The sequence below is a fragment of the Daphnia magna genome, linkage group LG4, assembly GCF_020631705.1.
Source record: "Daphnia magna isolate NIES linkage group LG4, ASM2063170v1.1, whole genome shotgun sequence".
NCBI classification, from domain to species: domain Eukaryota; kingdom Metazoa; phylum Arthropoda; class Branchiopoda; order Diplostraca; family Daphniidae; genus Daphnia; species Daphnia magna.
The window spans coordinates 2253666-2275830 of record NC_059185.1 but is presented as its reverse complement, the minus strand read 5'-3'; the positions used below and the strand labels follow the sequence as shown (position 1 = coordinate 2275830).

Below are 22165 nucleotides of genomic sequence, written 5' to 3'. Positions count from 1 at the left end.
TATGTTTGAATCGCACGAATTATCGATTGGTTGTTTCGTCTCGGAATACCTACGACGTTTCACAGAGGCGTTCCACATGATAGTGATCCGTCATGACTTGTGACATATTAAACGCCTCACGGTATATTCGTGAAGTTCACAATAGCCAAATCATTTTTTAAATAAAAACTTTATGCAGTGCCCTCAGCGGCGCAAGGATCCCAGAGAACGACGAAGTAGAACTTGGGTTATGACAATTTTGGTTGTAAATTAGAAGCTGGATAGCGTTCATCGCAAAAGGATGCCGTGCTTTTGACGATGACTTTACGACACGAAAACTTTTGAAACGTTTTCCAATAAATTTTGTGACTTGGCATAGTTTCACTAAAGCATTTTCCTCTTGTTCCATGTCAACGAAACTCGATCGATCCACTTTTCCCCGAAATTTCCCTCCATAGATGGCGAATAGATCGATCATAGATGGTGTTCCGATTTCAGGGTCCGCAACACATCTTTTGTACGTTTTTCAGTTTTTCAAGCTGTGACGTGGAAAATCAGTTTCAATTTGTAAAGAGCATAAAGATACGTAAGAATGCTGGTTCTCGAAAAATATCATTAACTATAATAGCGTGCAGCGTGATTCAGACGAATAGGGGAGAGGCAGCAGCATCATCTAGTTTTACTAACTCTAACCCAGTTTCAGCATGTTACACTTTTCAATAGGTAAACCAAAACTGTTTTTTTTACGTTCGTCTTATAGCTTAACTTAAGTAAACGTTAAAAGTGGTTAAACAAAATCGTTGTGCAACAGACACTTGTTTTGTGATCGCTCGTGTCATTTCTCTTTCCGCTAGATGGCACCGCTTATTTCCGGCTCCTCGTGTGTGTAAGAGCTCAGAGTGATCTGTCCAGTCGAATAAGCTAGTTATGTGTTCTTATCTCTCAAGGAAAATGTGTTTTATTCAAAAAATGTTGTACAAATGATCGATGTAGACGTAATTAATTACGTTACTGTGATTTCCTGGTTTTTCACATAACCCAGATTTTAGTTTGATTTTCAAAATTGGCACCAACATGTATGAAAAATTTAATTATCTAACGACCGTGAAACCTGAAACCAAGGATAAAGCCGAAAAAGAACTGTCGAAAGAGGAACATCTACCAGCTCAGTATAGATTAATATATTATTCTCTTATTGGTATAGATTGAATCACTTTTATCTTGCAGAGGAACTCTTGTCTCTTCTTTGGTATGATCATCATACCTTAAGGTGGTCTTACAGATTCAGGTTCCCACCAAAACCAAGGTAAAAAAAAAAAGTTTTTAGGATTCTGAACAATGATGTCAGTGTAACAATGAAACGGTAGCAGACTGAGAATCCAACAGATTAGTTCTATGAACTGAGATATAAAAAAATTACAAAAATTTTTGTCATGAGGGACTAGCAGATCTTTACCAATGGTCTGCTGTAACTGTTACATTTCTTTGATGCCATCATGAATCACTTTATGACCATTCCATTTTCTATTACCAAGAAGCTAGTGTGTTGTTGGGAGGTGTTTAATATTTTTATTTTCACAAACTTTTACGTAAATCATATTTTTTTCCCCTGACAGGAAGTTTTGCACATCTGTCTGAGAAATGTTATTTCATAAAGGATAAATGACAAAAGAAATGAAGCTGCCACAAAGACTGACCGGCTTCGCGTTAACTTGTCATTTAACAATCAATAGCATCACAAAAGCAGTGAGTGTAAGGGAGATGGAAAAGTAGAAAGAAACTACTTACAGATGCAGCTCCATGTATACGTATACAAAGCTCAAACAGGATTTAACTAGCCCTTTCATATGCAAATGCACGAGTATGTATACATACATATATATTTTTCTTTTCAGTAATCATTTGAGTTTGCCATATTTTCGCGCTCAAAAGATGACAGCATTTTGGAGGTTTTGAGTTTGCTATACCGTTTTATTGCCACATGACAGATTGGAGACAATTTGGATGGAGGCCGTTTTACCAAACCGTGGTAAGCAGCAACGTTCTCGAATATCAACCTGTTAAAAGTAAAGGAAATTCGGGTTTAGAAAGCTATCTCAAAAGATAGCAGTAGCGTTTCTGGAGGTTTTTAAGTTTGCCCCCTCCTTCCGTTGATGGAATCATGAGATTCATAGCTCCTCGATGTCCGCTATCTATTACTGATTGATCTGCCATCTCACGGGGGAAATATTACTGACATTAGTCCTTTTCATCTAGACAGTAAATCCCTATTGCCTATCGATAAAATAAGTTTGGGAACGCGACATTGGACCCCCAACAGTGGCCCCGGAGGGTAACCCGACACCAGCCCCCCCGACATTGGCCCCTACCGTTTTTGCAGGGGGGCTACAGTCGGCGAAGAGGGCGACACCAGCCCCCCCTGGCAATAGAAGCGGGGGGGCTTTGTCGTGTAGGCATACGACACCAGCCCCCCATTCAAATTAATTCAATCGAAGGGGCTGTCGCAGTGGCAGTCGACAACAGTCCCCTTGTCAGTGATTTTAATAAAATTAATGAATAAAATTAAAGGTTGTGTTAATTTTTTAGCAAATATTGATTTACTTTAATTTAGTGTTCGTTTGTTACATTACACGTTCGTCGTTACGTTACAAAGAAATTGCTAAAAATTAACATAACCTACAAACAATAGTAGCAGCAAGATCCGATATTCCAAAACTAAAAATTAAAAAATCATAAAATTAGCTCACAAATGGCTGCAATAACAACGTTCAACTAAATCACTGACAAGGGGACTGGTGTTGACTGCTGGTAAACGGCGGAGTCGGTTCCGCCGTTTGTGCTGCCCTTTTCCATAAAGCACTTCTGCAGGGTGAAGACTCGTCGGGAGTGCAGGCCATCTATATCGAAACGGTTTCCTGTTTAAAGACGAATAGGAACAGGTCGTCACTAGTTTACAGCAACTCGGGCTCAATCTTCGGGTAATTTGAGATACTTTTCTGGGCCGTTCAGAATCTTATGATTGGAAAAAAAAAATATCAAAAATTCGTCGTCCTGTCACATCTCGGAATCTGTTTGGTTATAGCGTTTTGGGTTTAAATCCTTACAGAATTGAATGACCTTTGTCGGATGCTTTGTTTCGTTTACATCGATTAAGCTTCAATCCTTTACAAGTGGGAAAAGGTTGCGTTTAAGCAACAAGAAGGTATTGTGCGTGTTCACGTACGAATCATGGCTTAATGGGTGAGCATCAGATTGTGGCACTGGATGATTGTGGATCAAATCCTATTAGAGATAGAAAGTACACAATATGTTTGCTGATTGATTTTTTTACTAAAAGTGTGAAAGTGTGAACATGTTACCTTCAAACTCTTGGTAAAAGTTGAAACTTAAAATGTGTGATTCATGGCTCGATGGTAGAGCATCGAAGCGGTACGCAGAAGGTTTCGGGTTCGACTCGTAAAAGAGTCAGGTTACATTCCAACGAACATTTCAACTCAGAAAAAGAACTTGTAGTTGAACACATACTATGGTGATTAATACTACTCAATTTATTGTTTTTTAATTTAAAAAAAACAATTGAAGTAATTTACATTACAAATTTTCAACATGTAGTCTATCATAGATACTGAATTCCACTACACCTGAATGGGATTCGAACCCAAGGTATACACTATATCAGTCCAGTGCTCTACCATTGAGCTATGAGAGATATTACATTGAAATCTAAGTCTTCATCATATTAAGCTAACTGTGCAAAGTTGTACATAGGGGATCAAATATCGTTGGGGGGGATATAGGGGGGGTTGCCAGAAAGGCATCGCATCCGCCTAGCAACTCCAAGGTCCGTGGTTCAATTCCCAGTAGGTTCCTGGACTTCCCACCTTCCCAGGTGTCTACCTTCCACGTCGCCAGTCGGGTCGAGAAACTTTCCCATTACGAAGTAATGGGACGGGTATTTTGGCAATGTTTAATATAATATCCAGTAACAAATTTCAATAAATTGTTCAATTTGTTTTATCGGAGTCAATGCGTAGTTTGCTACTTGAACATTTACAATGGACTTTAACCATTCGCTTCCTCTGCTGAGAGATCTCATATATACTGCCTGATTAATAGTAAGTGTTTATGAGATTGTAATATATATACACTCATTTGAAATTGTTGATATGTTCAGTAATTATTTCGACTCTTTTAGGATTTGAACGCTGAACCTTCGGCGTACCATGCCGATGCTCTACCACTGAGCCACATGTCATATAGTTTATTCGTCTATATTCTCGTTTTATTAGAGTACCACAAATTTGGACTTAGAAAAATTTTTGTAGAGTGATTCAAGATAATTTTCTGTTAACATGTTTACATTAAGTCCATTTAATAAAATCAATTACAATTATTATATTAACCCTCATCCGGGAGTTGAACACGAGACCTTTGGATCCGTTATACAACGTTCTACCACAAAGCTATAATCCTTGAACTCTAGGTATCCAGGATAACATATAGTTTTACGAGCCTATGCAAATTGCCTTTATTATCTTTTAGTGCCTTCTAATATTAGTGCAAAAGTAAATGTAACTCATGGCTCAACGGTTGAGCATCGGCAATGCACGCCGAAAGATTGGGGATCGATACCCGAAAGAGTTAAATTAAAATCTGTGAAAGCATATCAATACATCTGAAAAACCGATAAATACAATGATTGTAAACAAATTCATCCCGCAGGCAAATAAAACTCTCGTTAGTATGAAATTCAAGTATCTACAATAGCAAACTATCTACTCCAGGATTGGAATTTCATCGGCGGTAATTCATATGTGCTCCGGAATTCTCAGTATATAAACTAAACACCAGTGACATATCAGCAGTGTTAAGAGTTCAATCATTAAAAGAAAAAAGTGTAATGTCACAATTAAAACACAGAAATAATGTGAACACAAAGAAAGTATAAGAGAAAAGTTTTTCATAATTAATGTAAAACAAAATTTGTATTGACAATTCTCCACGCAATGAAATATTTTGCAACTTTTAAAAGGCAAAGTACCCGTTTCAAAAGTTGCTGTCAACCAAGGCAGGGGGAGACACTGCCTCAATTGACTCACCGGGGAGATTACCCAGTGCGTGGCTAAGAGAAGCCGGAAGAAGAGCTGAAGATTTGGAACATTTTTACAGGAGCGATTAACCTTTAATTCGGATTTGTGGGTAGCGACATGGCCCTCCATAAGCATTTCATCGAACCATGAGGACCCCCACGTCCCCTTTCCGGCCAGAGCCCTCCAAACCTCGATATATGTTGTTTTTATATATACCGTACAGTAGGGGCGTGACCCCCTACGGGCTTATTACGAGTCAAGGGGAAACGGGGCCACAGAAAAGAAGGGAGCCCAGATATGCACTTCAATTTATGTACGACAAATACCATAACGTGAGAGAATGTTTTTCATTTCATGGGTATATCCGATCGTGTTTCCAAACTTCAGCATTGACAAAAACTCCCGCCTCATTCTGAAACCCCATTTTCCATTTTTTACGTTTATTAACCTAAAAACAAAAACAAAAGAAAAAAAACAAATCAGCACAAAGCATTTTTTCTTATGGAACTTACTTTAAAACATTAGTGTGTGCAATCCTTCTATGGTCTTATAAATGAAAAGCTTCTGCCAGGATTTCTAAATAAAATCTAAATCCGACATAGAATGAACATCCAATAATTTACGTTAGAAGAACATTATGTTCGGTAAAGGTGTTCCTTTCCGATATCCGATATGGCTAAAATCCTTTAAAATAAAAAAGTAGAAATATAAGTGGGAATTAGATATGAAATCAGTTTTTGAATAATGAAAAATTTATAAACCTCGTGCAGGTCAAGTCGGTAACCGAATGAATCCTTATTTTTCATTAGACCATTAGACTCACGTTCGAATGATTGATGTTCACTTCCTTATCATATGGTTTACTTAGCAGGATTTGTTATCTGACGTGTGACTAGATGACTACTTTCTTCGGGCCGATACTGGTCAGGCCTAGATGAGGTGAGTTGGTTGAAGACACGCGATTCCAAGTTTGATTATTTAGCCACTACCAGTGGAATGACACATATCCAAGTACAAAGTTGCATAGATGTCTCAACATATGTTTTCAGCTGATCCAATTGATTTCAGTCATCATCATATCTGTTCTGTAATATTAGAGAAGAAACATTATAAACATTTCAAAATGAGACTTTGAAAAATAAAAAAACCGACAAGAAATTCCAACCACTGCAAGTTTTCTTGGGAGCTCCTTTCTCTAAGCTTTCTTTCTTTTGACTAAAGCAATTCTAAAATTATTCTAATAAAAATGCAAATGAAAGATCTGCCATCAAGGAAACTTGCATGATGCATATGAATAGGCTAAGCTAACAAAGCTGATTCAGCAATCCAAATGTAAAAAAAAAAAATGTTTTCTTCTTACATAACACTGAGATCCAATTTAACTTTGCTATCAACATTTGTTTACCATAGACCAATGATGCCAACATTTCGTGGATATACGATTTTCGGATAAAACAGTGAACCGTGAAACTCTTTACCGTTCAACCCAAAAGGCGAATGTAAAAAAGATCAATATCTTGTGGTTCAAAGTCATGCAGAAGGGTTCCAGTGTTTGTTTTTTTTGGCAATCTGACATTATTCAGTCCATCAATTCTGGGCCATAAAAAAGTAGAAATACATGAAAGAAGTGCTTACTTAAAATGTTTGAAAACTCTAACATAAAAAGATTTTTTTTTTTTTTTTTTACCACGAGAAGATATGGATTCATTGAATGTGACAAACACACTGCAAACATTAAAGAGTATCACTCTTTTGGTCTATCTATCCTATGGCCAAATGAAACAGTTGGTGTAACTTAATAACAGGTTACCATCCTTACAGTGATAGCACTGAAATTGAATCGACATATTATGGGTGCCTGCTTCAACCATTTCGAAAGTTTGGTAATATCTCCAGGGGTGTCAACAACAAGTGAGTTGATGTAACTGGTTTGACACAGATACAAAGGCTCAGTCTATACTGTGGTCTAAAATCACAACAAGCTAACATCTCTGCAACTGTAAAGAATAAAAAAATTTAATAAAAAATATATATATATCCAAACAAATTGTTTTGCAACTAACTTACAGGGAAGAAACAAATAACAATATGGTATTGCTTATTGTCAGACTCAAACTATCAGGAGACTATGGTAGCTAACAACTTAAACCACACAATGTGTTACTCCTGTGAAAGAAGTTGCAATTTATTTTGGCTGTGGACAAAAATAAATGCAGCATGTTGTTATTGGCAACAAAGTTGTTGTATCTCATTAACTGCAATTACTATGGTCTTCCATTGACTGAACAGCTTGGCTTCTGCTGCTATAGAGTGGAAATGCTGCTGATATAAACCTGTAAAAGAAATCCAATTTCCTTCATCATCCAATATATATTTAAACAAGGATTATTCTAACTTATTTACCAATTTGTGATAAATGAAAAAAAATGTATCAATTTTGTGCTGGTCGGTTACAACACGTGCACATTATGGAAATCCGTTCCGATATCCGATTATGACAATGTTTCTCCACCAATTAACACACATCGCGTCGAAAACTACGAAAACCTACGCCATTAAACAATCTAATAGATTCTCTTCTTCTACGTCGCGATTCTATGGCCATGGTATAATAGTAGGTCACACCTATTACCCGCCAGAATTCTGGGGGCCTCTAGCGACCTAAAATGCTATTACCCCCCAGAATTCTGGGGGTCTCCAGTGTTTGCTAATGCTATTGCCCCTAGAATTCAGCGCAGCCGTAACCTCTCTATATAGTTAATCTTAGTTTGCGCAATTTTAAATACCTAACTAAAAACAGAAACAAATTAAGTAAATTTTTTAAAAATAAACAATCCTGACAGCCCGCTTCGTGTGTACTGAGCGGCCAAAATAGCACGTTCATTGTGGAACGGCTAACATTTAATTTTAAACGTTTAAAGGTAAAAAGCTAAACATTTTTTAACCTGCATGATTGTGAAAAGCATTTCAGCAGTTCAATTAGCAAAGTACGGAATGTTGACTCGTAAAAGATTGGGAGGTACAAAAGAAAACAACAAAAAAACAACAAAATTAACAGCAAACACTAGTGCCCCCTGGATTCTGGGGGGCAATAGCATTCTTGGACGCTAGAGGCCCCAAGAATTCTGGGAGGCAAAAGATTTTACCTAACTAATACAATGGCGACCGAAAATAGACCTAACAATCGATCGATAAATTCAATATGTTGTAGACTCCTCCTCCCTTGAAGGCGTCGTCTATTGAAATCCCTCCTTCAAGTGATGTTTTTGACAGCTAGATGGCAGTACAAGTTATCTATTTATTTGCTAAATAAACGGACAACTATCGAAAAAGAGTTGTCTATTAAAAGGCGGTCAAACGGCGTTCCGTAAATAATATGATTTTCATTAAATAGAAACTTATTGTATTAACTTATCTTTTTGTGGTCTCTCTGATCATTATCGATTTATCGTGCATCGATGGAACTAGCGATCGTTAATGGATGTTTTGCTATGTTGCTCTAGCAGCCGATTTAACGAGGGTTAATCGGCTAGCCTAATACTGAATTACTTGTGCTGGTTGACATTTTACATATCTATTGACATTTCATCATGGATGGAAACAAGGAAGAAAGTCTTAGATGCATAGATTTCGCGACTAATTATCTGAAATCCGGTGATAGAGCAAAAGCTAAAAAGTTTTTGTTAAAAGCCGAAAAACTTTACCCTACCCAAAAAGCTAAAGGTAGTGCAACCTAATAATCCAATCAAGCTTGCCCTACTTTTTCTCTGTTACGTTTTTGTGGCATTTTTACTTAATATAATGTATTTATATTTATCCCTAGAGCTCTTGGATTTTATGAACTTTGGTTCAGATGAGGATGCAAAAGAAAATGGGAATGCTACAAGTGAAGAGAAACCTGATGACAAACCACACTTGCATCAGCGCAAAACTACTCAACCAGAAGCTGCTTCAACTGATTACACACAAGAACAGATGGATGCAGTGAAGAAAATCAAACAGTGTAGGGACTATTATGAAATCCTTGGTGTTACCAAAGAAGCTACAGACACAGACTTAAAGAAAGCTTATCGCAAACTTGCTCTACAATTCCATCCTGACAAAAACAAAGTATTTTTTTTTTTTGTACAATGTTGCTCTGTGCATTTAAAATTATTTTTTTTCATTAATTTTCACTTTTACTTGATACTAGTGTCCTGGTGCAAGTGAAGCATTTAAAGGTAAAATGTTAAATTTACAATACTGATTAAACAAAGATATACTGACTGTTCCTGGTTCAAGCAATTGGAAATGCATTTGCCATCTTAAATGACACGGAAAAGAGGAAGCAGTATGATCTCTATGGCCCCCTTGAAGACCAGCAATCAAGTATGAGGAGACATTCTCATCGAGGTAATCGACATGACTTTTCACGAGGATTTGAAGGTATGAAATGTAAAAAAGGGTCTGCTATTCAACGATATACTCATCATTTGATCTTTTATTTCATTGCATACTTTTCAGCCGAAGTCAGTGCAGAGGAACTTTTCAATATGTTTTTTGGTGGTTCGTTCGGTGGACCAAACGTCTATGTCAGACGAGGACGCCAATGGGAAAGGCAACGCACTGAAAATGCAAATCAGGTAACTATTCAACAGCTACTCTTCCCTTCGCAAAATCTCTTTCACAGTATTTTTTTTTTTTTTTTTACTGCAGCAGGGATCTGTTGGAACTGGATTGTTGTTACAGCTCATGCCCATTTTAATCCTAGTCTTCTTATCTGTAATGAGCAATTTTCTCGTCTCAGATCCAATTTACGCTTTCCAAAAATCAGGGTTAGTGCGTAATAAATCATTCAATTCCTGTTTTAAAAAAAGCTTTCTGAAACTCGGGTCGATTTTGTTAGGAAATATTCTCTGGAAAAGCATACCACAGCTCTGAAGGTGCCATATTACGTAAAGGAGAATTTCAACGAGTACTACGACGGAAATTTACGCAGACTAGAAGCTAACATTGAGGAAGAATACGTTGGAATGTTACGTCATAATTGCTATCGTGAACGGAGTCAAAGGGAGAGCCTACTTTGGCGTGCCCGCCAATATGGTGACAAAACAATTATGGATAGAGCTAATTCATTCAAAATGCAATCATGCGATGCACTTGATAAACTTTACAACCGACCCACTTGAAACCGCTCAACGGTTGGGTCGTATTTGGGTGTTTTGTTTTAATACGTAGCCCTCTTGACATTCTTGTAAAGATTGAACCTCAATCTCCCTCTTCCTTATTCCCATCCTTTGTTTAATGTTTACGGAATTATTAATAAGAACACAAGAAATACATTTATTTGGTAAACGCATTCCTTAGTGTTTTTATTAATTTATTATCTAGAACGAAGTTTAACGTTCATTCCAAGCTTCCTTTTAAACAGTTTTCATGAAACATTTTCAACCTCGCATTCTACGTCAGCTTCAGGAACAATGATTTCCATAGTTTCTTCTTGACCCTCTTCCAGAAGAACCCCTTCCGGCTCGGGAGCTTCTTCTAACGTTACTACATACTCTTCTCCGTCAGCTAGCAAAGACTCGATGGCCACTTCTCCCTAAAAAATTTTTAAAGTTAGGAAAAGTATTAGAGGAGGGAAGCAAGAATCAAAACCTCATCGGGGACAGTTGCATGTTGCGTTTCTAAGCGCTCGTGGTCTGTATGATGAACTCGTATATGAGCCAAGCACGATTTACGTAACTTAAACCGTTTCTCGCACAGAGAACACTGGTACCTATTGAAGGAAGCATGGACGTCTTCGTGGTTCTAATATTAGTGAATACGAGAAAATTTTTTAAAATAACTTCCACTAATGTGATAAGGAACATATGCCCATGCCCTACCTTGAGCGTTTGTCTGGTTTTGAATAGCTTCCCGCATATAGAGCAGTTAAATTTGTTTGGTTCATTGGCTTCACGGTGACGCAATTCGTGGACACGACAGGTTTTGAATCCTCTGAAGCGCTTGTGACAATATGAGCACTCATACCGCAATTCATTTGAATGAGAATCCATATGAAACTGAACATGAATTATGAGGTGTCACAAAAATTTATACAACGTTTAACAATGGCATCTGATTTTATACCTGCAATCCTTGTTTAGCTTTAAAATTTTTGCCGCAAATGGTGCATTGGAAGCGACCAGGATGTTCTTCATGATTGTAATAGTGGTGAACTACAAAACAAATATTAATTTTCAACTCACATAATACTTCAAAACAAGAGTACTCACAAACCTTTGAGGGCACTGCTTGAGAAAAAGCTTTTGCCACACTTATCACATTTATGCGGTTTCTCGACATCTTTATGGAGTAGTAAATGGTGATGAAGGTAGCGGGAGCTTTTGAGGGTAGCTCCACAGATGTGGCAAACAGCTTTGGCATCAGTATGCGTCCGCCGGTGAGAGTAGAGTGATTTTTGATGCTTCAAGGTTTTGCCACATATGTCACAAACAAATGGTTCACATGTTGTTTCTTTCCCTTCATCCCCATCCTCACCAGAATCCCTGTCAATTTTACTATACGTATAATTGTCTTTTCTTAATATCATTTGTCTCATTACCCTCTCTCTGAACTTAGTTTTTTAGTATTCTTTTTTGTTAGCTGGCTCTTGGTGTTTTGGGGTATTGGGTTTTGGTAAAGGGAAGGATCAATGCTAATTTCATAATCTTCATCTTTGCCATATTCATCTGATTCCATAGCATCATCAATTGCCTTCTTTACAATTTGGGAAGAAGCTGTAAATCAATTAACATATTAACAACATAAAATACTTGAAAAGCTCTGACTGAACTTACTACTCAGGAAACGTTCATCGGCTTCAGGATATTTTTCTTCTTTTACATGTTTCCCATGTTTTTTAAAACTGGGTGGTTCTGGTATGCTTTCAATAAGTTGGTCATTTTTCTTTAGGATTTCCTCAATATGCCTCAATGGATTCTCATGTGTTCTTGCCAACTGTGTTGCTCTCTGCTCATCTTCATTCACATAAACTGCCTCAGGTAGTTCAGAAACACAAACATCTTCTGATATTTCAATTTCAATAGTATTGTCGGCAAGAATATCACTTTCGCCTGAAACCACTAGCGGTAAAAGGAAGATTTTGCATCCCTTGTTCCCATCATCACTCGATAATTCGTTGCTAACTGTTTCCACGCGGATAGCAGGATCACTTTCGTGATATTGACTAATACCAAGCATTTCACGATATTTGCCTTTGGTGGTTGATCTTCTTGGTCGTAAGGCATAGTTAGGTTCCTGCTTTTCCATGAAGCCACGAACTAAGAAGTATCAAACAATTTTCGTAAACGAGATCACAACAAGTCTGTCTCGGGTTTGCCTAAACAATGGCGTCACAACTCCAATTCTGGTGTTAAAGATAGGGATCGCCGGATCGGCCCTGAGCCAATCAGGGCAGGCAAAGATTGGCCCCGGTTACCTGGGACCCCGTAAAACCACATGGTCCTACTCGAAAAATAATTAATCAGTTACGACCCGGATTTGTATGTTTGAAGCGGTTTGGTTTGTTGTAGGCGATTTGAAAGACTGAAATCCGATGGGGATCAGGATCAAAAAAGAAAAGTCCTCAAACCAAAATGACCAACCAGATCTTTAAAAAAACCGACCCGAATGGTGCGGGGCCGAGCCCCGTGCACCGTTACCGATCCGTCTTGGCGGATAAAGAATGGGAAGGCTGTTTATTTGATTAGCGCATCTTTGAATGTGAAAATTTTGGCAGTTGTTTACAAACAGTCGAGCTTTCCTTCGCCTTTCACTGGACATGAATTATTTAAGCTGACCTTTTTAGGTTTTGTTGCGTTTTGCGTGGAATCTTGAAACCGCCCGGGTTTGGCGTTCTTATGTGAAATGAGTATGACAACGGAAAATAGTCTTCAAAGAAATGGTAGCAGATTTCTGTGGTGTCAAGGATTGTTTAGATTTGGTTGGTGTCCGTGTTTTAGGCGGAAGGTGGCTCCTGTCAATCCGGTGCCCAGCGATTCGGATTTCATGACACTTGGAAAGAAGGGAACAAGAGTTATATGTGTAGTTCACATCGACCCGTCTTTAAGCTGTGACATCTTGACCAAAAAAGACAGTTCATTAGCAGCTTTTGCAAAGAAGGTGGTATGTGAAGACAAAGGCTATGAATCTGATTCATCCAACGAAGAATATTGGTTCTCTAAATGGTCAAGGCCACTGAGAACTGTGAAACGGTTTCAAACAGACCATCTTCAAAAGCAAAATATTATAGGACTCATCAAAAATCATCTACCTGCAGCAGAGAAAACCCCAAAATCTGAAAACTGCAGTACCAACACAGATCTGAAAGTTGTATCTACCTTTGCAATGGAACAATCTTCCCAAATAATCAAAGAGGCATCACATGAAGTCAGCAATAAAAATACTGCTACAATTTGTTTAGATCTTTCCCAAACAGGCTCTGACTCTGCTCAAGTTGACAACAAAGATGGTGTTGTAAATTTGGCCTTTGAAGGTTCTCCCAGTGACCCTGGTGCATCAGTTGTCACTGCCAATGACTTTAAACAACAAAACATGGCCAGGCCTCTACTGTATTTTATCCATGGTGCTGGAGAATCGTCTGAATGTTGGAAGGCCCTCATGCACCATTTTGCAGGTCTTGGCTATGAGGTTCTTGCTATAGACTTGCTAGGACACGGATTCAGTCATACACCACTTGTAGAAAAATCCTATACATTTAAAAAACTATTGGGAGACGTTATTAGTGTCTTTGATGCGCATATATCCAATGGACGCAAATGTGTCCTGATTGGGCACGGATACGGGTAATTGAACAAAAACTGTGTTTTCTAAACATTATAATACCACTCTTTCAAATTTTCAGTTGCTCATTTGCTGTTGCCCTTTCACGACAAAGAAGTGCCAATGTTACCTTGTTAGCTTTGCTGAGCAGTGGTGGTCCAACTCCACTTGCACCTCCCGTTAATTGGCGGCGTGAATGGAAACTTCCTGCGTCGATGCTTCATTGCCTGCGGAGCATACTTCCATGTGGGATGAGAAGAAATGTCTTTTATGGACCACGTGGTATTGTTGGTAAATTGTCACTCACGAACTAACGTTCACAAGTATTTACGTTTTCAAAATAGGCAAAAGCTGTCTGCACGACACTGTCTACTTTCAAAGTCTTCCGTCCTACGTCCGCCATCATCTTGCAGTTGGTCAGACATGGTCTGAAGGTGATGTTGCCTTTCACCGCAAAATAGTTATGCCTACCCTTCTTGTTCACGGGCTGAAAGATCCTTATGTCTCGTTGGTTGAAATGTGCGAAATGGAGAGGGTAGGTTTATTTAACGGTAACCGATGTATCACTAACGAGACTTAATCGATCTGTTTTCTCTTTAGACTATTCCACGTGCTTTCCTAGAAGTGATACCCGAATCTGGCCATGACATCATGTCAGATGTACCGAACCAATTGTGCAAGATGCTTCGCAAATTTTTCGAGCATTGGCAGCGCTGACAGTTTTTCATTTTAAGGAATTTGTATCTGATTTTAGTCGTACTGTAAACTATGTTGACGACTTGAACTATTATTTACCATTGTGCCTTCCTATTTTCATTATTTTATGCGAGTTTTATGCGCTACTCCTTCCATTTTTCTTATTCACGGAAACGAAAACCTAAATACCAAAATACATTCACATTAGGGAATTGTGGACCAAAATCTGTGTACCGATGTCTGGATATATATTTACATGACTTGTTTATTTACACTTACAAGTAAACAAACAATGAACAAGAACTTTTTCGTGGCCGTTCTTACCTTGCGCGCAAAATTACTTTATATAATAATATTGGAAAAAAAAATTGTCTCACCGAAAATCCGACACTAACAGGAGGAGTAAAGGATGGGCGGCTTTTAGGGGGAATTTCCTCGTAAAAAAGTGAGAAAAACGCCATCATAAAAGCAGCAAGGAAATCATATGCGCTAGGATTTCTTCAAACATGACCTGATTACCGGTTCTCACTAATAATATGGACAATAGCACTTGAAATTTTCTTCCGGATCATGCACCTTTCCTAAACAACCTGGTGACGATCAATAATAGGATAAATTTGCAATACAGGATAATCCTTCAGGTGACACTTTAGGGGGAGTTATCAATCGAATATGTGTGTGATAGAGAGATGCCATAGAGGCATTGATGGAGGGGCAGATCCTACGTATAAATCCATGTGAAAATACAACAAGTTGACAGCAGATTCTAGTTGACAGGTTCAAGGCCTCTTGAATAAAAATATGATATGAGGTGGCTGCAACAACACATTCTCTAACAACTGTAATTCATCTTCCTTCTTTGTTAGCAAGCTTGTCAATTAGTTCTTGGAGAGGAGCCAGCTCCCTTCTGTCAATTAAACTGAATTCCTATCATATTTGAAAAAAATAAATTAAAACTGAATTTGAAGTTTACTTTCTTTTTACTTCCATCTATCTAACCTGGACAAAGTAGATGAAATGTTTGAAAGAGGTATTGAGGTGTGCTTCTTCCCCAAGCTGCACAACTTCAGGGAAATGTTGATGATAAATGTGAGCATAGACACGGAAAAGGCGCTTCAGTATTGTTTTTGCTATTGATAAAAAGTTTCTGGGGAATGGAACACCTGTAAAACACAAGTTGTTACTACATTTTGCAGTCAACGTTTATGGTAGATAGACTTACCAATCTTGGATGGGAATAGATTTTCGTCATCCAACTGATCTTGCACCCATGTCATGAGGTAGTCAATATACTTTGGAGCCGAGCACTTGATGGGTTTCTTAACTGTTTGGCCATCTGCCCAATGGTACTCATACTTTGGACCGGCAGACATGATAGGGCAGCTCTCTTCAGTGCAAAACTCGGTAATGGTGCCATACAACATGTTGATCTGATTGAAAAAGTCAACAGCTGGGAAGAAATAAAATGACTGTCATGCCAAATACAGGAAGCCAACAAAAAAAAAAAAACAAACAAAAATCCTTACTGTTGACAGCAACCCACTCATTCTGATCCTCTCCATCTGGCAGCATAACTGCGAGCCTTAGATTGCCTGATCCAAGTGTAGCAGCTGCATGTTTCATCAAATCATATTGATGAGTTCCTTCTGGTATATTCTTCTTGGGTTTGAACGTCTTTGACGAGCGGCTTCCACTGCGATTAAAACGATCGTCAGCCATGGAAGTGTAATAAACAAAGTAGTGGATTAGATTCAGTCCAGAACGATTCCAGCCCGTCGTTTCCAACAGAACAATACAACTTACAACAGAAAACTCATTTTATTATTATTCTTTGTTCACTCTCTCCCCGACGACAGTGCCCAATTCCAACAGCGCGGGGGAGGAAAGCTTGATTTTGATTAATACTCAATGTCAACAATGGCGTTTGAAAAATGAAATAAAACTATAGGATGTCGCAGATTTTTAAGGGGAAAACTTTCGTTACTTAATTTTACGTTGTCTACGCGAAAACAACTTTCTCAGAAAAGTGAGTCATTGAAACATAGTAGGAGAGCTGCCCGTTAGATGACGCATTGATGACATGGAAGTCGAAAACCGGAATTTTAAAGGTTTTGATGTTGCAATTCGACTTGTTTGAAAACCCAACTTGTGCAACATTAAAAACTAGTTTCCCTCTACGATGAAAAAGTCTAACTTGCCTAAGTGACGTTGTCAACCTAATTCAAAAATCCAAATCATCATATTAATAATCTCTTCAACAAACATAAGCCAAACGTTGTTGAAACGTCGTGGTCTGTTGATTTGGCTCCATTTGTGGATTTAACTTGCCTAAGTCGTCTCAAAGATATCAAATTCCAAAGGGAATGATCTCTCACCAGTGTCAAGCACCGGGAGCTTCCCACACACACAGACGAAACGAAAATGTCTATCGGAAAAAAAATTAAAAAATTCAAGGAATACGGAATACCCGTGGCGTAAAACTCGCCTTGATGGGGTATAAAGGACAGGGAAAGTCATCATCAACGGCGCCAACGTCCAGCAGTGCATGCTGCGATGGACATTATAAGACAAACTTCGACTCCCAATGTGCACTTCAACACCTGTGCCCCCTGCCATTTTCTAACCTTCTGAATAGACAAACACAAGGTGAATTTTTTATTCAGCAGCAGACCATCAAATGTTTTATTGTTGGGTAAAAAGATTTTTCATTCCTTAAAAAAACCAAACTCCTTTCATAGGTGAAAACGAATTCCGAGATTACAACGTACACAACAGGTGCAATGGCGACGCGACTCGGTCGGAATGGCCAATAGATTGGAGGCGCCGGCCTGGCGTCATCTTATATCTGACTACTACTGTGATTCCCCAGTCGCACCTATACGCTATGCTGCACGGGGAAGGTATAGAAGAGACGGACTAGATCAGCTACAAACAAAACTTGTAGCTCTAGCTTCCCTCTTAATAGGGTGATGACAAGACGTAACGATATAAAAGCGTTATCAGCTCTACGATCAAATAGTAGATTGCTATACTTGGGTAAACGATAAGATAAATAAAAAAGCTTTAAATATTACTAGACTATATTCAAGAGTTTGATTCACCTATTGGTTCCCTACAGCACAGGTCAATCCATCAAAAGTGTGAAATACGTGAAGCGAGGATGATGGACTCGTTCAATGAAGACTCATCTGTTGTCCAGCAGCAAACTGGAATCGATCCGACGATCCGTGAAATCAATGAAGAGCGCACAAATGAGGAGGCTGTTGATTTAGATCATCCGCGAGGTCCAGAGGATGAGGTAAAATGGCTAAAACATTCGAAATGCTGGGAATTGGACATTTACGAATCCCAGTCACGTAATCTAAGGACTACATAGAATAGGTGGAATGAAAAATGCCCTTTCATTCACTAACTTCATAACGAATGATAATTGAAATGAGGTCTTCTGATATTACTGTAACGTTTGTCTAACTCTGGAAAGGGAAAAGTGTTTTATTCTTAAACTATTATTGTTAGATATCGGCCGATCCAGATGAAATTGTAGCAGAAAAGAGCATCTCAGGAAAATTTAATTCGTTGCTGGCGATGGGCAAGACTCGGAAGCAAGGTCTCACTCGCCAGGTATTGTTTTATCTATTCTATCACATCTGATATCAAGATTAACTTTGAAGCATTGACAATAACCTATTTTTTGACACCAACAAGAGTGAGGCATCCAATCCTTTCAAAAATGTCCTTTCGTTCGGCAAATCTGGCAATTCTGAAAACAATCTAAACGAGGTCCTTGTCCACATAAATTTCCGTACATTCCAATGGAAATGTTATTCAATTATACTACGATTCATTTTAGTCGTCAACGGATGCAGGGGAAGGAAACAATCCCGACGGACCACAAGATCCCGATGGCGAGGTTTTATACTTATCAATGGAAACAAGAACTCAGATTATAGACGTTAAATATTATCACAAATTCAGGAAAATAATCCCGGCGGCAACCAACCAAAGACGAGTTTCTTCGGTGGAATTAAAAATGCTTTGCCGTTCGGCAAAACACCTGGCTTAACTGGGGTCATCCATACGTCACCATTTTTACACAATTATTTTCAATCTAAACGAGTAAGACATTTTTTAAACATCCATAGAGGTCAACAGGGACTGCTGGAGGACCTAATCAGACCCGAGCGACTGCTGACAGGACCACGAATGGGTCCAGCAGGACTCAACAACAAGACAGTACGGACTTTGCCACCATTTCCGGTGGCTTCAACAACAAGAAAACGTTGGCCAACGGCCTGATGGATTTCGCTTTCCTGACAGCCAACGCCAATCAGCTCTACTATGCCGTCGCATCACGTAATTCGGGTAACGAGCGAGTCGTCTCCATCGTCCTCATCTCTACCAGTATTTTCTTACAGGTAAATAAGCCAACGGTGTTACGCAATTCGAACGATTTAAGCCATCAGTCAGCAGTTTGTTTCACGTACAGATCGTAGCTGGCATTTTGCTCATTTGCAGCTCATATATTCAATCGAAACCGGTTCCGTCCAACGATAACAATCAGCAAGATGCCACAACTAACTCGGAAGATGCAGCCGAATTGTACAAACGACGGCGAACACGTTGGCTCAATTTGATTGATCACTGGACGATCGCACTCGTTTTCATCATCGCCATTACTAACATTTTCATAGCTGCATTTTCCACTACATCAACTCCTAGTACCGATCCTCCTACCGACACTTAATGTCATTGGGAGCTTTGCATGCCTCCATTTCCTTTCATAATCACTTCGATAATTTTCAGAAACATTCAGAAAAGGAAACGGCTGGTATTTTATCAACGGATTTAATTTGTCTTTGAACGACGGGCAATAAAAAAGAAAGGGCCTCCTTATCATTGCTATCACATTAATATTCCCTAATAACACACACACTAACAGTTTCTTGCTTTGGGATAAATTTAGTGTGGCATACGGTCGCGTTGAGCTGCATACAATTGTTTTTTTACAACTTCTGGTGTAGGGAGAATGGCCGATTCGATCAATGAAGACATCCAAGAATCAGCTGTTGTCCAGCAGGCAACAGGGAACGTGGACGATTCGCTGGAACAAGATCCCCAGATCGAGGTATTTGACATTTTCAAACGTTGACCATCATCCAAAAAATAATTCTAAACGTAATTTTTGTAATAAGGAAACCCAGGATCGCAGTCATGTCGTACAAAAGTCTAAATGGACCGATTGGTTTAGAAATTTGTTTTCATTCAGCAGACGTCGGAATGTCGAACAAGAGGTTTACGAATTCAGAGGCAAACTACCGTTAACTACACATTGAGAACATTTTACTCGTGTAGGCATCATCGGACACGACAGACAGCCCAAACGCAGCTAGAAACTTAGCCGGACAACACTCGGACTACTCGATCCTTTCCGGTGTTTTCAACAATAAGAAAACGTTGGCCAACGGCCTAGTGGATTTTGCTTTCCTAACGGCCAACGCCAATCAACTTTATAATGCCATCAGCTCGACCTACACCGAAGGTCCTGAACGGATCATTTCCATCATTCTAATTTCGATCAGCATGATCTTACAGGTTTGATGGACATCACATTCAAAGATTAAAAAAAAAAAAAGAACTTTACTAATCACATTTCGAATTCAAACGGTAGCTCGCAACTGGCATTTTATTAATTATCGGCTCTTACATCCAATCGAAATCGATGCCCGTCATAGACGAGGAGCAATCCGATTCGGGTCCAGCAAACGTTTCCGCCCAACGGCGACTACACTGGCTCAATAAGATAGATCACTTGACGCTCGGCCTCGTTTTCTTTATCGCCATTATTAACGTGTTTATAGCCGTATTTGCTACACCCCGATCTTCATTGCCATCATCAAATAATAATCCTGCAAGTTAAGTCCTCGTCCAGTTTATCAAATCATAAACATTTTTAATAGTCCCTTTTTTCATTTAAAACAAAAATAGATAAAAAAGAAAGGTTCCAGCTACTGAAATGAAATTCTTTTAATTGTTTTTTTTTATTGTTTTACTTAAAAAAAAAAAATCAAAAGATAAAGAGAGAGGAACACTATTTGAACGAGCCGCTTCAATTACCAGGTAACAAAAAAAAAAATATTAGAAAATGTTAAAAGGTGTAGTTTCGCATGTAGTTCCAACACCCTGAAATCTACCTGAACTTCTTCTGGAAAACAAAAAAAAAAAGGAAACCCGCCATACCACCCGCCGAATCAAGCTGGAGCCCCCCTACTGTGTGTCTATACAGTGTCTTTTTTTTCGTTGTTGTTAGACGTGAAGAAAAGAGGGAAAACACAAAGGTGGAAGAGGGTGGAAATGTCTGTAACAGACAAGAGCGGGTCCTTTTTAATTTTATTTTTGTTAAACTTTGGTTGGCGCCTCCTTGTCGCCCCTCATTTTCCTTTTCTTTTTAAAACTTGCTCTCACACACAGATTCATGTCTACACTGGCTGTTGTAGTTTTAATCACCTATAGCCCTGCCTGCATTTCTCAGGTGTACATTTGGGCACACGTCCAGAGTCACCCCCCTGGTCCCCCCCCAAACTGTTTTTCTTTTGTTTTACACAAACGTTTTTTTTTTTTTTCTACCTGTGTAAAACAAAAGAAAAAAAAATACAAGATACACACACACACACACACACAGCAGGTACACATGTAAAATTTCAAACAAAAAGGCTTTCCTTTTAGTTTTTTAAACACCAAAATCAATCAATGTTTTGATGTGTCCTAAAAACCAAAATCTTTAAAGAGAAAGATAAATCCTTCCAGACTTAAAGGTAAACCGTGCCGATAATTGGGTAGGGTGTGACCATAACACTTACGTCACCCCTTTCAAAGTATTGAAAATGAATTTTTTCGGTTATTGTCCTCTCCTGGTCGATATGTCGGATTTGAAACATTCTAATAATACCGTGACGTAGAGAAAATCCATCTCTTGGATGGCGCCAGTTGTCTCTTTTCCAAAACAAAAAAAAACAAAAACAAAAGGAAGACGGAGCCTCGAATAAAATGAAACGTGAGGTGGGGATGGGAATCAAAATACAACGTTGCATCCTCGTCATTCTTTAAATAACACTTGAAAGGCGGCAGGTGCCGCCGACAGATTCCCCCTCCTTCTTCTTTTGTTTTTCGTTGTTATTATTTCCTTCATGTCTACGGTATGCGCATAAAAGAAGAGAAACCGACAGCAAGTCGCGTCAATTTTTTGTTTTATAACATTTTTGTTTTGTTGTTTATCTTTGGCGCCGTCAAACTGATTACAAGACGCAAACACGGGGCCATCTTTTTTTCTCCTGTCCAAGTTGAAAACATGGCAACACAAATAACTTGACATCCACCCACCCCGAAATCCCCTGCACAAATCACCAGAATATTCTAATCGTTTCTATTGTTTTCCAACGGATGACACGTTCGAAATGTGATCATTTTTCGCGATACGATTAATACCAATTGACCCTCAATCGAACACGAAACTTCTTGAAACTGAAGAGAAGACGTTGACTTACCATGTCGGGTGGGTGAGTGTGTAAGAGACAGTCAGCTGTTTAAAACATTGGAAT

The 22165-nt window shown here is 38.8% G+C and overlaps 6 protein-coding genes and 2 long non-coding RNA genes across 16 annotated transcripts; 5 read left to right on the top strand and 3 right to left on the bottom strand.

Moving 5' to 3' along the window:
- The first annotated feature begins 851 nt into the window (after window positions 1–851).
- Window positions 852–2359, top strand: LOC116919934. 3 transcript variants are annotated; one of them, XR_006644923.1, is made up of 3 exons: window positions 852–1148; window positions 1207–2008; window positions 2236–2359. It is a non-coding gene; the product is annotated as an uncharacterized LOC116919934 (long non-coding RNA). The 3 variants fall into 3 exon arrangements; XR_006644924.1 differs by lacking the exon at window positions 2236–2359 and adding an exon at window positions 2067–2229; XR_004392080.2 differs by lacking the exon at window positions 2236–2359 and having other exon boundaries at window positions 854–1148; window positions 1207–1840; window positions 1912–2229.
- Window positions 2360–5256: 2897 nt separating this feature from the next.
- On the bottom strand, window positions 5257–7953 carry LOC123471033. Of its 4 annotated transcripts, XR_006644920.1 has the most exons (8): window positions 7473–7942; window positions 7335–7402; window positions 7137–7263; window positions 6757–7066; window positions 6475–6662; window positions 5831–6154; window positions 5582–5753; window positions 5257–5517 (listed from the first exon to the last, which is right to left on the bottom strand). It is a non-coding gene; the product is annotated as an uncharacterized LOC123471033 (long non-coding RNA). The 4 variants fall into 4 exon arrangements; XR_006644921.1 differs by having other exon boundaries at window positions 7133–7402; window positions 7473–7953; XR_006644922.1 differs by having other exon boundaries at window positions 5893–6154; window positions 7137–7402; window positions 7473–7947.
- A 606-nt stretch (window positions 7954–8559) lies between these two features.
- Window positions 8560–10407, top strand: LOC116921077 (dnaJ homolog subfamily B member 12). Of its 2 annotated transcripts, none has more exons than XM_045171855.1 (7): window positions 8560–8792; window positions 8893–9179; window positions 9262–9289; window positions 9351–9494; window positions 9573–9691; window positions 9768–9883; window positions 9955–10407. In XM_045171855.1, exons 1-7 carry the CDS (start codon window positions 8660–8662, stop codon window positions 10235–10237), a joined length of 1110 nt encoding a protein of 369 aa, XP_045027790.1. In that variant the 5' UTR covers window positions 8560–8659; the 3' UTR covers window positions 10238–10407. The 2 variants fall into 2 exon arrangements, with proteins under 2 accessions (XP_045027790.1, XP_032783168.1); XM_032927277.2 differs by having other exon boundaries at window positions 8563–8792; window positions 9765–9883.
- Window positions 10408–10411: 4 nt separating this feature from the next.
- On the bottom strand, window positions 10412–12466 carry LOC116921074 (zinc finger protein 761). The gene is made up of 7 exons (XM_032927273.2): window positions 11891–12466; window positions 11656–11830; window positions 11331–11599; window positions 11181–11269; window positions 10937–11113; window positions 10707–10859; window positions 10412–10650 (listed from the first exon to the last, which is right to left on the bottom strand). Exons 1-7 carry the CDS (start codon window positions 12360–12362, stop codon window positions 10483–10485), a joined length of 1503 nt encoding a protein of 500 aa, XP_032783164.2. The 5' UTR covers window positions 12363–12466; the 3' UTR covers window positions 10412–10482.
- A 363-nt stretch (window positions 12467–12829) lies between these two features.
- On the top strand, window positions 12830–14795 carry LOC116921075. Its single transcript, XM_032927274.2, has 4 exons — window positions 12830–13897; window positions 13957–14156; window positions 14219–14409; window positions 14475–14795. Exons 1-4 carry the CDS (start codon window positions 12960–12962, stop codon window positions 14589–14591), a joined length of 1446 nt encoding a protein of 481 aa, XP_032783165.1. The 5' UTR covers window positions 12830–12959; the 3' UTR covers window positions 14592–14795.
- A 6-nt stretch (window positions 14796–14801) lies between these two features.
- On the bottom strand, window positions 14802–16611 carry LOC116921082 (MOB kinase activator 1B). The gene is made up of 5 exons (XM_032927286.2): window positions 16374–16611; window positions 16097–16263; window positions 15793–16020; window positions 15570–15733; window positions 14802–15497 (listed from the first exon to the last, which is right to left on the bottom strand). Exons 1-5 carry the CDS (start codon window positions 16385–16387, stop codon window positions 15417–15419), a joined length of 654 nt encoding a protein of 217 aa, XP_032783177.1. The 5' UTR covers window positions 16388–16611; the 3' UTR covers window positions 14802–15416.
- A 98-nt stretch (window positions 16612–16709) lies between these two features.
- LOC116921078 (ninjurin-A) lies at window positions 16710–19463 on the top strand. 3 transcript variants are annotated; one of them, XM_032927279.2, is made up of 9 exons: window positions 16710–17216; window positions 17309–17606; window positions 17689–17868; window positions 18087–18191; window positions 18276–18350; window positions 18421–18480; window positions 18546–18638; window positions 18713–18985; window positions 19041–19260. In XM_032927279.2, the coding sequence occupies exons 3-9, from the start codon at window positions 17731–17733 to the stop codon at window positions 19122–19124; spliced, it is 828 nt and encodes a 275-aa protein (XP_032783170.1). In that variant the 5' UTR covers window positions 16710–17216; window positions 17309–17606; window positions 17689–17730; the 3' UTR covers window positions 19125–19260. The 3 variants fall into 3 exon arrangements, with proteins under 3 accessions (XP_032783170.1, XP_032783171.1, XP_032783169.1); XM_032927280.2 differs by having other exon boundaries at window positions 16712–17216; window positions 18713–18932; window positions 19057–19260; XM_032927278.2 differs by having other exon boundaries at window positions 16722–17216; window positions 19057–19463.
- A 95-nt stretch (window positions 19464–19558) lies between these two features.
- LOC116921081 (ninjurin-B) lies at window positions 19559–20780 on the top strand. Its single transcript, XM_032927284.2, has 4 exons — window positions 19559–19695; window positions 19763–19861; window positions 19923–20162; window positions 20239–20780. The coding sequence occupies exons 1-4, from the start codon at window positions 19597–19599 to the stop codon at window positions 20485–20487; spliced, it is 687 nt and encodes a 228-aa protein (XP_032783175.2). The 5' UTR covers window positions 19559–19596; the 3' UTR covers window positions 20488–20780.
- Window positions 20781–22165: the final 1385 nt, after the last annotated feature.

What these genes read in the sequence shown, in the direction of transcription:
- LOC116921082 (XM_032927286.2), bottom strand. An exon ending in TGAGTGGGTTGCTGTCAACA is followed by an intron (nt 16,021 to 16,096) that starts GTAAGGATTTTT and finishes ATTTCTTCCCAG; the next exon opens with CTGTTGACTTTTTCAATCAG. An exon ending in TCTATTCCCATCCAAGATTG is followed by an intron (nt 15,734 to 15,792) that starts GTAAGTCTATCT and finishes TGTGTTTTACAG; the next exon opens with GTGTTCCATTCCCCAGAAAC.
- LOC116921081 (XM_032927284.2), top strand. Translation starts at nt 19,597, where the DNA reads ATGGCCGATTCGATCAATGAAGACATCCAAGAATCAGCTGTTGTCCAG. An exon ending in AACAAGATCCCCAGATCGAG is followed by an intron (nt 19,696 to 19,762) that starts GTATTTGACATT and finishes TTTTGTAATAAG; the next exon opens with GAAACCCAGGATCGCAGTCA. An exon ending in GTCGGAATGTCGAACAAGAG is followed by an intron (nt 19,862 to 19,922) that starts GTTTACGAATTC and finishes TTACTCGTGTAG; the next exon opens with GCATCATCGGACACGACAGA.
- LOC116921078 (XM_032927278.2), top strand. Translation starts at nt 17,731, where the DNA reads ATGATGGACTCGTTCAATGAAGACTCATCTGTTGTCCAGCAGCAAACT. An exon ending in CGCGAGGTCCAGAGGATGAG is followed by an intron (nt 17,869 to 18,086) that starts GTAAAATGGCTA and finishes TATTATTGTTAG; the next exon opens with ATATCGGCCGATCCAGATGA. An exon ending in AGCAAGGTCTCACTCGCCAG is followed by an intron (nt 18,192 to 18,275) that starts GTATTGTTTTAT and finishes GACACCAACAAG; the next exon opens with AGTGAGGCATCCAATCCTTT.
- LOC116921074 (XM_032927273.2), bottom strand. Translation starts at nt 12,362, where the DNA reads ATGGAAAAGCAGGAACCTAACTATGCCTTACGACCAAGAAGATCAACC. An exon ending in CGATGAACGTTTCCTGAGTA is followed by an intron (nt 11,831 to 11,890) that starts GTAAGTTCAGTC and finishes ATTGATTTACAG; the next exon opens with CTTCTTCCCAAATTGTAAAG. An exon ending in AAACCAGACAAACGCTCAAG is followed by an intron (nt 10,860 to 10,936) that starts GTAGGGCATGGG and finishes CACTAATATTAG; the next exon opens with AACCACGAAGACGTCCATGC.
- LOC116921077 (XM_032927277.2), top strand. Translation starts at nt 8,660, where the DNA reads ATGGATGGAAACAAGGAAGAAAGTCTTAGATGCATAGATTTCGCGACT. An exon ending in TGCAAGTGAAGCATTTAAAG is followed by an intron (nt 9,290 to 9,350) that starts GTAAAATGTTAA and finishes TCCTGGTTCAAG; the next exon opens with CAATTGGAAATGCATTTGCC. An exon ending in TACGCTTTCCAAAAATCAGG is followed by an intron (nt 9,884 to 9,954) that starts GTTAGTGCGTAA and finishes CGATTTTGTTAG; the next exon opens with GAAATATTCTCTGGAAAAGC.
- LOC116921075 (XM_032927274.2), top strand. Translation starts at nt 12,960, where the DNA reads ATGAGTATGACAACGGAAAATAGTCTTCAAAGAAATGGTAGCAGATTT. An exon ending in CTGATTGGGCACGGATACGG is followed by an intron (nt 13,898 to 13,956) that starts GTAATTGAACAA and finishes TCAAATTTTCAG; the next exon opens with TTGCTCATTTGCTGTTGCCC. An exon ending in TGTCTTTTATGGACCACGTG is followed by an intron (nt 14,157 to 14,218) that starts GTATTGTTGGTA and finishes TTTTCAAAATAG; the next exon opens with GCAAAAGCTGTCTGCACGAC.